Source organism: Corvus cornix, chromosome 1 (assembly GCF_000738735.6).
Source record: "Corvus cornix cornix isolate S_Up_H32 chromosome 1, ASM73873v5, whole genome shotgun sequence".
Classification (NCBI taxonomy): Eukaryota; Metazoa; Chordata; class Aves; order Passeriformes; family Corvidae; genus Corvus; species Corvus cornix.
The window spans coordinates 78,739,499-78,754,721 of record NC_046332.1 but is presented as its reverse complement, the minus strand read 5'-3'; the positions used below and the strand labels follow the sequence as shown (position 1 = coordinate 78,754,721).

At 41.9% G+C, this 15,223-nt stretch overlaps 1 protein-coding gene across 1 annotated transcript in view; it reads right to left on the bottom strand.

Moving 5' to 3' along the window:
- Window positions 1–11,504, bottom strand: part of PCCA (propionyl-CoA carboxylase subunit alpha) — a 274,195-nt gene extending 262,691 nt beyond the window's left edge. Inside the window, exons 1-4 of the mRNA XM_039561855.1 lie at window positions 11,451–11,504; window positions 3,264–3,341; window positions 1,272–1,319; window positions 1,114–1,182 (exon numbers count right to left, since the gene is read on the bottom strand). Of these exons, the coding sequence (XP_039417789.1) occupies window positions 1,114–1,182; window positions 1,272–1,319; window positions 3,264–3,341; window positions 11,451–11,504 (249 nt within the window). The remainder of the gene's footprint in view (window positions 1–1,113; window positions 1,183–1,271; window positions 1,320–3,263; window positions 3,342–11,450) is intronic.
- Window positions 11,505–15,223: the final 3,719 nt, after the last annotated feature.

Sequence of the window (15,223 nt, the reverse complement as noted above, 5' to 3'; positions counted from 1 at the left end):
CCCATTTCAGTCCCTTGCTTAGTCTACAGCCTAATCATGTGAACTGAGCTGGTCATGAAGTAAGAGAACCACAAAGGCACTCAACAGCCCAAAACTCCCAAAAGTTCTCACCCTTTACTTAACTCTGAAAACACAAGTTCTAACTACTTTCAGATTTCATCAACCATGTCTGTTTTTCTAATATTGAGTAACTCGCCACCTATACTCACAAGTCCTGTCCTGCATTTTTTTTGTGGTAGCTTGTCTGAGTGACTTTTTATTAAATCATAATACAGGGTTTTAACTCCCTTCCAGATTTCAACAAACTTTCCTGGGACATGGGGGTACCCTCAGTCATTTCTCCGGTAGCAGTTCCTGCAGGCAAAGAATAATACTATGTTCTCTCTAGTCAACAAGAATATGCAAGTATGAGTACACCTGCTGTTACACCACACAAGCAATTATCCTCCTATTGGTGCCATGAATTACTTCAAATATCTCTAAACTAAAGAAGAGACTACAAAACCTGAAAATGGGCAAGACAGGTACCTTACTCGTCTAGAAAGCCGTTTTACCACCTTCCTGCCACACTGCTGAATACTGAAGACACATGAATATTCTCATCAAATGGAGCAGCACCATTAGGCCTGTTTAACACACCTGGTAGAAGAGGACATTTCTCTGGAAAGCGGGAAGCAATGAAAAAGATTTACCAGGCACAGAAAAAATTTATACTAAGCTCTATACCTTCTTCTAGGATCCACTCTTCATTGCCTTTTTGTGCATATTAGCAGAACAAAATTTAGGTTTCACTGCCACTCTCACACTTGGTGCACGCTTCTACCTGTGTGCATTTATGTCTACCTTAATCCACATAAAGACAAAGGTAACATTTACACAAGCAACACAAAGAAAGAGTTGACAGAAGAAACATGGTAAATACTTGTCCAACCCTTCCCCCACCTTGGTATCTCCATCCACTCACTTCAAGCACATAGAGGAAAAGGACATATACAAAGGTACTTCAGAATTGCCAACATGCCTACCACAATAACCAACAATCCTGCATAACAGCTGCAAGTTTTGCTGAATTACTAAAACCTCATCTACCACTTGAATTTAAGTAGTACTCACAGCATTGGCGTCGACATCACTGTGTATGGCAACTGTTTTAATCCCCATCTTCTTACATGTTTTGATGACCTACCATACAAGAAGTGACAATTACCAATATTTAAAATACCAATAGTTTTAGAATTAAATGTCAAAAAATTAAAAGGTTACATACTTACTCGGCATGCAATCTCTCCTCTGTTGGCAATAAGGAGTTTTTCAAAAGTCTACAGGGAAAAGAACAATAAAAAACTTGAGAAACAAACAGAACACAAGTTTTTCTCCCTCCAGAAACATGCACCAAACAGCTTGTTTTCATATGGACTAGGGGAAGAGAAGGTATTGTCACTGCACCAACCAAACTGTTTATTAGCCTCACAGTCATTAGTTAATTTGAGGAGGGGAAGACAGGTGCCAGAGGAGAGGGAGGAACACTGCAAAACCCCAAGAGGAACTCCTATCGACAGACTAGAACACATTATTTGCTGTATACTCCAGACAAACTCAAGGTGCCCTTGACCAAATTTACTTTTTCAAAGTCAGGGCTGAGCTGGCATCAAATGACCAGTTTAAAAATACTACCACGTGATAACACCGTACAGAAATTAAGTGATAAGAAACCCCTCCAGGTGAGAGCTGCAGCAAGCTCATACAGTAACTTCAGCCAGATCTGCTGAATACCACTGGCTCACCCGACTCAGACAGGTCTTAAACATCCTTAAACAAGCGCAATCATCAGAAGTACAAATACTTTAAGAACACCACAGGAGGTAGCAATTTTTCTCAAGAGCTCTTTTTAGCTGGGGATCTGGTCTAAAAAGGTTACCAACATACTCATACAAACTGTTCCTGAATCTAAATTTCAGCATTATAGATACCTAAAGACTTTTAAGCATACAAAGTTGAGGGGGAATTTAAAAAATACCCCCAAATACTTGGTATTGAAAAGTGTCATGACTCAAATGCTCCATCAACCTAGTTCTTGGTATGCAAAAGCTGTTTTATTAATCAGCTGTGGTCACAGTGCAAGACAAGACTTTCAGTATCAAAACAGTAAGAATATTTGACATTCATTTTTCAATTCAAAGACACAGACTAGACTCAAATCCAGCACAATAAAAATAATTTTAAATCACATATGGCTTTGAAGCAACATTTTTTTATGTCATTTCCACTAATTCAGCTGAAAAGGTGTCACATGAAAGTCTTGACATTACAAAGACAGTTTAAGCTCTTTTCTGCTTTTTTTGTTCACTGTCCCTTCTACTGTCTGTAGTAGTCACTGGTTGAAATCACACAGTTCCTAGCTGAGAGAAACCAAATACCCAACCATATGGCCTAAATATAACTATGCATTTAGAAAAGCAAGGGGATCTTAATTAAGCAAGAACCTTAAAAATGAAATCTTCTGAAAAAAAATCTGTAAAGCCACAGTTCGAGGTACACACTGGTTTTTCCCACTTCCTAACACTGTTTCACTTCTGGTTAATTGCTTCTACATTGGTATATAAGGACAAGCCTGTCAGTCCTGAATTGCTGGCATCCTTACCCTTGAATATTAGTGTATCCTCATTCACATTATTTTTCCAAGCATGTTACTTCAGAGGCCATGCCAAGACAATCTTCCACAAGTAAAGTTCTTCTTGGCTCGTAACTGTAAATTGAGATTGCTACTGCACAAGCCCCAAGATGAGAATTTGCTATTCTCTGCAGGCCTTGAAGGCCCATCTTTTTCCAAACTCCAAAGTTCTTACCCCCATGCCAGATGATCTAACAATCATGCTGCCACTATTACTTTGTTTTGTTTCCACAAACAGCTTTTGGCTAGTCTAGCTCCCAGATGTTTTACCAGGCCCATTACCACCCACACTATGCAAAACATTAACAGTTGTTTCACAATTATAACATGTTCAGGCCAGTATGTAACTTTCCCAAGCTCACAGTGACTTATTCAGCCTTTTGGTATACACTCAAAGTAGTATCCAATCTTGACATGTATCCTGCAAAAGCAACTTCCTGTTCGGTTTAGAAAGAAAAACATGCTATTAAACCAGTGATGGGTTATACCAAGAGAATTGTTAGTAGCAGCACAAGGAAGAGGGCAACTTAAAAACCCAAATGTCAGTATTACAGTAAGATGTCAAAAAGAAAACATGCACCATAGTACTTACCTTTTCATTTGGATCATACACAGATGAATACAGTTTATGTGAAGTTATAAGGCACCATCTTGAACACAGCGTTTCCCACTACAGAAGAAACAGGGAGTTAAGCCTGTTACAGTATGCCATTGAATTAAAAACATATTGTACACTGACACCTTGAGGAAACTTTCATAGCCTTTCATTCCCTCACCAAGTGGATTAAAGCACATAGATAACTGCCCTTCCCCAAGCAAACACCCACAAAGAGTAACCAGAAACAATTCAAAAGCTCTAGATATGAGGTTATTATCCTAGGTACAACTTTTTTTTGTAATAAACTCTCTACTATACCATCTTCTTTCCTTCTTGTTCCAAGAAATACCAACCAAGAAATTCTCAAAAAAGCATGCACACGTGTCTGTACACAGTGGTGATGGGGAGAGGTCTTCACTGCTAGAGAACTGTTGGGCATACAGCAGGTACCAGACTGGGCCCGTACAGAGAGGAAAAGTAGAACGGACTTTAGATGCTAGCTAAGCTCCCAGTCTTCCCTACCACAACCTGCTGACAGCAGTCTGAGGAAAAGAGGTCTTCTCTTAGGCTTCTGCTCTGAACCAACTTTGACAAAGACAGTTCCTATAGTTTAACATTTTTGCACAAAACAGAAATAAGCAGTATACACAATTTCGAAGAAAACACAATAGATGATATCACAGATTTTCAAGTGAATCAAAAAGGAGATTCAGATAGGCATTATTTAAGCAAGTCATTTCACAACATAATGGCAGTTAGGTCGCCATAAACAAAAATAATCATACAGAAAATGATACCACACCAAAGATGCATCAACACAGACAGCTTCAGCAAAGTCACGCTTGATCACCCACTTGGAATCCAAAAGACTGTACAAAGCCTTGATAATAAATATTGTCTAGTAGGAAACATGAAACAGCAGTGACAAGCAACTGCCAGAATTCGGAATCTGTCAATTCTATCTTAAAGAACTGTTTTCAGAAGCTGCAGGAATCTGAGGAAGTAGTAGAAAGTAAAGGCTGTCCTGTGAGAAGACTGGGAAAAAAAGATATGAATATGGACTACATTAGAAAAAATATCAAAAAATAAGGAAGCATATGTTCACATAAAGAGGTTAATTAGAGAATTCAGTTGCACCTTCCACAAGAGTAGTTAACTTAAGATAATTGAAAAATTGATAAAATTTTAAGTTTACCATAAGCTCAGATTCATTTTGAAGTAACAGTGGCTGTCAGTAACTGGAATGTGAACACTTCCGATACAGCCCTCTAGCCTGATCAAGTTTGCAAATACTTCTCATGTTGCATCACAGAAAGCAGAAACCAGCCCGGGATTGGGAAGGCAATCACATCTGTAATGCAGCTGATCTTATAATGTTATAAAGGAAAAACCATGTATTTCAACACAAGTAAAGGAAGCCTTAGAGCAATACCATCTCTTGCTGGCTCCAAACAAGCCTCATGAGCAGAAAGCTACTATAGTTTCACAAATCATTTAGTTGCCAGTCACTAGTGGCAGACATAGCATATACTGTTCCCAGATAATCCAGCTATGCTTAATTCTTCTGGAACAATTCATATATGTTTTATTTTTCTGAAACTAAAAAAAGCAACTGTTCCACCTTGTTTCACATGCTGAGTTCTTTCCCATTCAGTTTTGTTTGCTTGTTTTGGTGGGGGTTTTTGCTTCTTTTCTTTTTCACTTCACTCCCCAAAAATAAAATCCAACCCAACCTGAAACAAAAATCATTTTATATGCTAGAATCAAAACTACTAGAAGTTTCTTTGGGTTTTGGGTGGTTTTTTTTTTTTTTTGCAGGGGTATATTATTGCTCATCTGAGGGTGTGACAGTACAAGCTATTTCAGACATTAAAGGGATGCAGTTAAGGACAGAATTCTGCAAGCTGCAATCACACCTGCCAGCTGGGCATTATCGCAAGTTTACAGCAGGACTATTACACCTTCAGTGACTGTACTGTGATCTAGATACTGTCAGAGGGAACAAGAAGGATAGCTAGAGAAGCAGCAGTGTACACTTTCCTGCTCCAGAATACACACAGTTAAGTAGATTGAGTCCCTCTCCTCGGAAACACTATTGACAGAAGTGCTTGAGGGACCACAAATAGTCTAAAGAAGGTCATACAGGACACACACAAAAACTCTCCACCAAGTTAATATTATTCATTGGAGAAAGTGCTTGTTAAGGGTCAGTGGGGCTAATCTAAATACTTGCAGTTAGCAGGGAGAAGGGGACAACCAGGCAAGGAAGGAAAATCTTTTGAACTTTCTTGTAAATACCTTTTATACAAAACTAGTTTCAAATGCCCATGAGAAGCCAGAAGAGTTATGCACAGGAGACTGGAAGGAAAGGCTATGATGGGGAAAATTAGCTATCATTAAGCTGTAGAATCTTAGCCATCTTGGGGGAAAAAAAAAAAGAGCCCTGTTAAAACTTTTTCTGCAAAAATAATAAAATTACTAAGCAATTAAAAAAACTTGGAAAAACTTTAAACCACACTCAGCTCTCGTTTTACACTACAGAATTGGACAGATTTCACATAAAAATCTTGTAATGGCCTAATTATGTACCTATGTTTAAAAACTTAACTGCCTCCCCTCACACACACAAGCAAACCACTTAGAAAGCCAGGTTCAGCCCTGAATTGAATACTTGTTGGGTATTTCCTAAAACAAATCAAGCATATTGCTCAACTCAGATGTGAAATTCCAACTCTAATTCACAGCTTTTAAAAGAAGGGGTTCTGTATGCATCTGTACCAATATGCACTAAGGTTTAAGAGCTTGCTTAATCTAGCACCCACTTCAAGAAAAGTCTCTTTAGAGGTCTGCTCCTAGCCACTATGAGCAATTGAATAATTACTCAAAAACAAACAAGCATTTTGTAAATAATGCACATCTAAGGCCACAAAGGAACACTACTAAATTGCCATCTCCAAATCTACAGCTATGCAGATATCATCACCTACCCCTAGGCTCCCAAACTCCTTCCATACGTAGGTTCATAGGTTCGTTAAGAGCTACATCAAACACCCAAAGACCTCTCAAACCAACAACCCAGCAAAGCCAATCTAACTCTCAAGCTTCGTCCTTAATTGGCTGCCTGCCCCAAACCACACATGCCCTAGCTATTATACCTTACATAGACATTTCCTCAGAACACAGCCCAGAGAGCTCAGCTTGACCTAGAGACTTCCTTGTTTCTTGCAAAACTAGGAGAGGGCAGTAGAGTCATCTGGTATAACCTATTTTTGTCACGATTTGTTACTTCCATTTAATAAAACTTTTGACTCTTGAAAGCCCAAGAATGTAGGCTATTCATTTATGAGAACTCAATTCTGGACTTCTGCATTTGGCTTGGAGTTTCCCACATCTTACCAAATTTTTGGAAAACAGATAGTATCAGTGGTGTATTTTGGAAAAGCATCCTCCTTTATCTATTATTAATTGCAAAATAGCCAAACTGAGCTAAAATAGCTGTAACAATTATAAAATAACTTCATAATTAAAAAAAACCCAAAAACTACAGAGTACCTTGTAGAACAGTATGCACACTGCCAATTTGAGACCTCACAGAGAACCTGCCTCCCCTCAGACACCCAGCCCTAGAAAACCTCTTCAGGTGGTTTCAGGACACAGCATACAACAGCAAAACAGAAAATTACCTTGTTATTTAGATATGGCTTATCTGTGTGTTTTTAAAGGTTTACATGCCCTCATGGAGGAAGGAAATTTCCCTGCCATACTGGTCAGCTTGTAAATAACTCACTGATACCGAGCTTTACAGGCAGAAAAAGGTCTCACTGTTGAAACAGCGATGCAGAGTTCCAGATTTCAGGCAGGAAAAGCATCATATATCAATATTTGCTGTAAGAAGTCTAGTATAGGAAGGAAAGTGTATTTTAGTATTACTAGAAAATAGAGCAAGCAATACCCCATAGTAACAGCCAGACTAGCACATTCCTTTTCACTAGACAAATTCTACCTCTGCTAAGATTTTTGCCCCTACACTTTCAGAGATTCAGGTGTAAGATACCATGAGAATAACCCCTTTGTCTTTGTGGTGTATCTACTATTAGCCATCAGTATTCCTGAGTAGTTACAAATATGACTAAAATGATTTTTTTTTTCATATTTTGATTACACAGCAAGTGTTCCCAAATCTTTATTTCAACTCATTTGACAACAAAATTTCCTATCTGTGGAACTCTACTGATGGAGTATGTATAAAGTACATAGGAAGCAGATACCTTAGGTGACTGCAAGACTGTTAACTTACAATACAGTATCGTACAAATCTCATTAATGGGAAGGGAAACATAACACTTCTGTATTTCTTTTCTCTAAGGAAGCACTCTCCCTTCCTTTGTATGCTCAGAGTGCTGAACAGCCAAGCCCTTGTAACTGTAAGCAGATTCTCCTGAAGCCAACTGCAAACACAGCTGTAGTACAAGGTTCTGTAAGGTACACTGCACTTCACAGTTCCTTCCCTCTGACCAGACTGACAAACACTCGCAATTCTAAGAACAGAAAATCTCTTTCATGTCTACCAACATAGCATACGAACTACAAACAAGAAAACAGTCATCCACCTAAGGCTATTTTTTAAGCTCAATCATTCCTATATCCAGGTAGCTTCTCCTCTGTGCCTCTCCCTAAAGCTTGTATTGTGAACCAGGCATGGGAATACAACCAGCTGAGAAGCTACTCACAAGGAGTGGGAAAAATGTGTTCTCAGCCAGATTTCAATCCAGCTTATACAAGATATTCATGCAGCAGTGCTGGCACAAGTTGGAGGGAGACAGGAGCTCAAAAGGAGCAGCCTGTGATCAAGACCTAGCAGCTGCAGAAAGTTGCAACAGTTTCTAAGGGCAGCAGCCTTAAGAGGTCCAGTAAGGCTGGCTGGCGCCTGTGAAAGAGATCACAGTACTGTAACAATCAACATAAGTTCAGACAGACAAAATAAATTAAAACACAGAGTGTTTCAGAACAAAAGTGACTTTTTTTACTCAAAGTAGACTTTAATGAGGTCTCAATTTTTTCCTTTCAAAACTACTTTTTGCCCATAGTACACATAGCACAGCTTACCTTGCCTTACAAATTCCAAAAGGCTGCCCCTGGAACCAGAAATCTCTATCTGAATTATGCTTTAAGAGTGCTTGTCAGTACTAAAATCTGTAGTTTACATACTAGAAACAATCACTGAACTCCAGAAGTCTATGGCTACATTCATCTCCAGAGATTGGCAATCATTTGAACTCCCTTCCTTAATGGCAAATGATAGATACCCAACCTTGCTATTCCATCAGCCTGGTACTTCCGTGCTCATGAACAAGGGTGAAAATACTTCCCTGGAATAACAGCATGCTAAAAATAACATCAGAGAAGAGAGCAAGGAGCTCCCACTTTACAGATAACTTGCATGACTTAAAAATGTTGGGTGCACAGATGGCAGAGAAACTTTCCATACATTTAATTCAATGGTTAGAAAACTTACCCACACTGATAAAATCTGTATCAGCAGTTTACTCTTGAAGTCATGATGTACAGTATTTATCACTTTGTTCTACATTATTTTAAACAGTCCAACAGCACACTCAAAAGAGTTTCACGACTGAAGTATCAAAAGCCATGTCTCACCCTCATTCTCTGATTACAGCCTTCTTTCAACATCAGGTTTTCTCACAGCTCCAGAAGTGCAAAGCACTAGAAATTAAATTTTGGTTATATTCTAAGTACAACCAGTTCTGCATAAAACCTAAAAAGAAGTGATAGGCACTAAATTAGAAACACAGCAGAGTCAAATCCCCAGCTCAGTGTTTCTGCACCTTTCTCAGGTCCTTTCTTGACTCCCACATGAAAGCAGCAAAAGAAATGAAGGACATCTCAGCAGCCACTAGCCCTTGCAAAAATTGTAGGAGTTCCAAGCACACTAAAGTTTGAAGACATCAATTTATTATTTGTCTATGTCAGCAAAACATAGAGGAATCTATGAAAGTAATTTCCATGCAAATTTGTTTTATTAGAGGTTTCCCAATATACTGTTGTCTTGATGGTGACCTTCATACCCAGATATTAAGGGCTAGAAATCACTTCAGTGGCATAACTCATAAGTGCTATTAAGTAGCTATAAAAACATTTTGTTTTACAGAGGTGCCGTTAACGGAACAGTTCCATACTGCATGCACTGGTGCTGTCAGACAACACCCTTGAGATGCCAGAAAGAAGAAAACAAAGTAGGATTTTTACAGGCCTTCTAGAGGTTCCAAAGGACTGACATCAAAGTCTTAGAACTACTTAGTAGGAAGGGCAGAAGCCTTCTACATCTATATACACATAGTCATGGCTACCAAAAATGAAGTCTTCAAACAGGATGAGCCCTCTGTTAATTTGAGGTCATCTCCAATTAAACAACCTTGCTTTTCAAAAAGCTTCTCTTGTGTATACCTTCACAGGAAAATGGGTTTACTACATATGTTGCAGCGGGGATTACTGTAACACACATATATCAAACCAGGAGTCCCGTGGAAAGGAAATATACATGGACGGACAGATTCTTGGTAGATGTTTCAGAGATGTTTATTTCTCCAGCCGCATGGCCGGGGCTCTGCCGAGGAACTGTCAGTCCATATATATTTCCTTTCCACGGGACTCCTGGTTTGATATATGCGTGTTACAGTAATCCCCGCTGCAACATATATATATATATACATATATATATATATATACACACACATACACAGAGGAAAAATACTTGGGTAAAGCACATGCCATTTTCCTCTTTAATCCCTTCTCAAAATTCCCCGCCCACAGAAACCACCACTTTTACATGATTCCTAGAAACAGGTGAAGAGTTCTTTATAGTATTGCTATGAGGCAAGATTTCTACAGAGACACCCATCCCACAGGGTGTCACCCGCTCTGTGCACCCGCACCTCAGGGGTGCACAGAGCAAAAACATTTTCTGTAAGCCACTGCTCTCTTCTCCACTGGAACTTTCAGACCTCTACACAAATTTTCCTTTTCAGGAAAAAAAACCCCAAACTGTAAATACTTCCTACAGTAAACAGTTAGAAGTATTTTGCACTACTTTTCCCATAAAGAAACTAACTGCAGTGTCATTCAACTGTTACACAACCCAATGTGCAAATGCTGTTTGTTCTTATCTAAAATAATCTCTTTCTTTTAATACAATCTGTAGAAGTAACAGAGATGAAAACAAAGCAGGTGCCTCAGTGAAGTTATTCCACAGGCCAAAGAATAAGCTTTCCTAGATAATTTCAGGTCTTCATCAAAAACATTGGTATGGTTCTGCAACGAGTTTATTGCCTTTCCATGAAAGGCAAGAAGAATAGAAAACCACTGTAAAGCTTTAAGTAACAGCTGAAAGCACCGTAAGTATCTGGGGTAAAGCGGGAGGTGGGGGGAAGGGGAGGAAGAGACAACTCCTTTCTCTGTTAGCTAACATTTTACAACTAAAAATAGCACAAAACTACCTTCTACCCCAGAGTTTTGATAAGCTTGTGTTTAACAGAGAGAAAGGACAGAAGGAAACTGAAATCACAGAACCTCAGAGTCAAGCAGGTCAAAAAAGACCTCTGAGATCATCGAGTCCAACCTATGGCCAAACACCATCACGTCAACTAGATCACGGCACTAAGTGACACGTCCAGTCTTTCAATAAACACCGCCAGGGACGCTGACTCCACCACCCGAAAGCATCACATAACCCTGTTCAGCAGCAGAAAATTAAAATTAAAAACCCAAAACAAACAAACAAATAACCCCAGTCTCCTGGCAACACGCCGATGGGATACACCAAGGAACAGCTTCTTTGGGTGCTGGGAGCCCGCAGGCAGAGAAGCCAGGACCCAGCTTTTAGAGCCTCCCGGCACCCGCCCGCAGCCGCGGGGGCAGCAGCCGCCGCCCGTCCCCGCCGCGGCCCAGCACACACAGAGCTCCCCGAAGCCGCTCACCCAGCCGGGGGTCCCCGCCGGTCACACGGGGAAGCTCCTCGAGAGAGACACCACCCGCCCTCCCGCACAGGAACAGCCTCCGCCCGGCGACCCCACCCGACCCCATCCACGGGGAGCCTCCGCCACCCGCAGCTCGATGCCCCCAGGCTGCCGCTCCTCTCCGGCCGGCCCCTAAGGCGACGCTCACCCCCGGCAGCCGCGCCCGCCGGCCGCCCCAGCGCAGGAGCGGAGCCGCCGCCATGTCCGCGGCCGCCGCTGCCCGGCCGCCCTTTCACCCGCGCCGGCGGGGCTGGGCCGCGCGCAGCCAATCCCGGTGCGCGCTCGCCTGCCGGGGCCGGGGAGGGGCGCGAGGGGCCCGCCGCGCGCGGCACGTGCCCCTCGGGGCCGCGCTTGCGCGTGCCGCTGCAGGCGGTGCTGCGGGGGCCGTGCGCGCGCCTCCGCCGCGCTCGAGCTGCGTCCGTGCGCGCGCGGCGCGTGGGGCTGCCCCGCGGCGGGGCCGAGCCCCGTGCGCGCGCACGGAGCCCAGAACGCTCCCGGAGGGAAGGGACTCACAAGGGTCATCCAAGTCCAACTCCTGGCCCTGTACAGGACGGCCCCCGAGTCACACCACGTGCCTGAGCGTGTTGCCCAAATGCTTCTTGAGCTCTGTCAGGCTGGTGCTGCTGTGACCACTTCCCTGGGGAGCCTGTTCCAGTGCCCAAACACCCTCTGGGTGAAAAACCTTTTCCTAATACCACCCCTAAAACCTCCCCTGACACGGCTTCGTGCCGTTACCCTCAACATATGGGGCTGCCTGCTCCTGTGCACCTGCCAGGAGCCACAGCAGCACAGGGAGGGGATCCATCCCTCCCCTGGGCTTCCTTGGGGAGAAGGTGAAATGTGCAAGTGTGCCAGCGTGCCTGATCCAAGCTCCTGCCCTATGAAACACAAGCACAGTCGGCACGAGAGGGATGCCGATCACCCTCTGCTTCACATCATCTGCAGGAAGTACTCGCTGCTTGGCTCCCTAGCACGCGAAACTCCGGGTCAGCCCCTTCTGAAAGGCCCCTGTGCAGCTGGGTCTGGGTTCTCTCCTGCGGGTGTGCTGGATCTCAGCTGATGGACATGACAGAGTAGTGCAGATCCCGAAGTAAATTGTCATCCCAGGAAATGCTGTAAAAGTTTTACCATTATGAGAGTGCATAAGAAGCATCACTTTTATCATCTCAGATCTCTATTAAAATACAAAATAAACTGCCCACCACACTGAAGCATAGAAAAGACACAATCCAAGATGTCCAAATAAGTGTTCACACAGCATAGGAATAACAGGGGGGATTTTTTCCCTTTAAATAGCATTATTTCTACCATTTTGTTTTCTCTACAATGGTGATGTGGGACATGAGAGTAGACCTGAGCCTCCTCTGTATCCTTACTACAGTAGCAGATCAAGGCTACATTTTCTGAGGCTGAAAGAAAATTATTCACAGTTAAGAAAAAGGAGTAGGTCATAGTTTGCAGTTCACCTAAGACATGCTTTACAACAAGCTCCCAATAGGGTTAGAAGACAGCAAAAAAACAATTACATCCATAAGGAAAAGGTATGTGAGCAATACACACAGTTACATTGGAAATAACCCCCTCAGACTTTAGAACAGGCTAGGTCCTTGAGCAGGTAAGAATGTGCTTCCTGTACAGCCAGGGGATTATGTAAGTGCAGCTTTTACCAGATTACATCACTGCCTCAATTCACAAATTATTATATCAACCCTTACATTTTTATCCCATGCTTTTATACTCCACAGTAAATTCTCTCAGGCTATGTATACTGTATGTACAATCACATTCTGCATATTCCCATGCTGCAGGGAGGCACCAGAGGAGGACAGAACCTCCTGGGCAACTGGGTTCACCCAAACATGGATATTTTCATAGGACACTAACTGCATGGTCCCCTCAGCAAAGCACAAGTCTCTACTTGCATTTACACATAATATTGAAAATTTTGGCCTAGTTTTATTGTTTGACATCACTTTTTAAACCTCTTATATCAGTATTTACATTCAAACTGGAAAGATATGAAAGCTGTGACCAAAAAAAAGAGAACACTAGTATCTGAAGGAAGACTGTCGAGGATGGAGCCAGGATCTTCTCAGTGGTGCTGGTCAATAAGACGAGAGGCAAAAGGAGAAGCTGAAACACAGCAAGTTCCATCTGGACATGAGGAAGATCTTCCTTACTGTGAGGGTGACTGAGCTTTGGAAGAGAATCCCCAGAGATGTTGTGGAGTCTCCTTCCCTGGAGTTACTCAAAAGCCACCTGGAAACTATCCTGAGTAACATGCTGTAGGAGTCCCTGCTACAGCAAGGAGTTTGGACTAGAAGACATCCAGTGGCTCCTTCTAACCTTAACCATTCTGTGAACTCTGCTGCATACCAAAGATTCATGAAATAACTTCTTTCCCTTTCCTCCTAAGCAAGTAGCAAAAATAAAGTCAGCATTGGTTCCCCTCTGTTGCACGCTTACGCATTTACTCTGATGTGTTAACAATGCCTACAACTGCACAGGTAGGAACAATGCAAGAAAACTGTTCTTACTGTGTCCTAGGGGAGGTCACCGTATTTTCAATTGATAGTCACAAGCAGACCCTGCAGATTTTTTTTTTTTTTGTACACGTGGAGAGCCTTGGAAGTAAGAGAGACCAAGAGCAGAAGGGAGGTATACTGACCACATTCACCACAGGCACTGCGTTAGGTATCTTAGATGCACAGAGATACACACCACAACATCATGTTACTGCATTAGAACAATATCCTGAGGCACTTGACGTCAGTTCCTCCTGCATGCATAAAGCAAACAGTCACATGGCATCACTGGGGTGTTTTCTTTTCCTCTACAGAGGAGATTCTGTTTGCCTGCACCGGTTGAGGGGTCGGCAGCCACCTACCGAGGCGCATCAAAGGAGGCCCCCCACAGCTGCAAAGGGAAACTGTCTGGGATTACACACAGACACTGCCAGCTGGGTGCATAAAGAACTTGATGAGAAATGGCCTAATGCAAGCCTGTTTCCAAGTGAAGCTAAGGCTCCTCACGAATGGAAGGGACTGGGGAGAAAAAAAGAAAATAAATGCTAATCTCCTCTCTGCACATGAAGTTTTCTGCTTTCAGTCTGATTTGATTCTGACTGACAGATTTCTACTAGCAATCTTTTTGCCTATTCTGTTTTAAAATGGGTACTGCACACAAAATATAAAATTTTGTTTCTGTAAGAAAAGGAAAATTGTAATGGATCAAGATTATACACAATTACTATTGAATATTAAAAAAAGAGAACATACATCACCATTGCTAAAGAAATTGTAGATATTCAAAAATTAAATTGTGGAACTAAAATATCTAGAATAATTAAATGATACATGAGTTTGGATAGAAACAAAGACCTTAGTTCTGCATGCCTGTAAGCACATTTGTAATGCTGTAACTCAATATACACTCCTGTCTCAGTTACTGAAGCTATTAACATGCATAAAGTTAAACAGGTTTATGAGACACTGGAACAGTGTGCAACTTACTCTCTCATTATTTTGAGGGGGTCCTAGAGAACTGCAGCTTTGAGTACTGAGAATTTCCTTGATCCTTTCATTAGAGCAGAGAGTTACCTTCATCTTCTAACATAACCCCAAATTCAGACAGAAATCATAAGTTGTTATATCATCACCTAAATTTTAAGCTGCAACCCAGGGAGAAAACTGGAGCAATTGCAATCCTTCATCTAACAGGGAATATATTGTATCAGGTTTACTGAACATGAAATGCCTTATGCACAAAAGCCTGTGCCTGAAGAACTCAAAGCTAGACAAACTCTTTGAAGTATCTGTTATATATTCTGTAAACAGCCTTTTCTTCTATCAGCATTCTGCTCAACACGCTGCAAGAGACAGAAATTCAGCCTTAGAGTCAGACTAGTCAGTATCTCCCTAC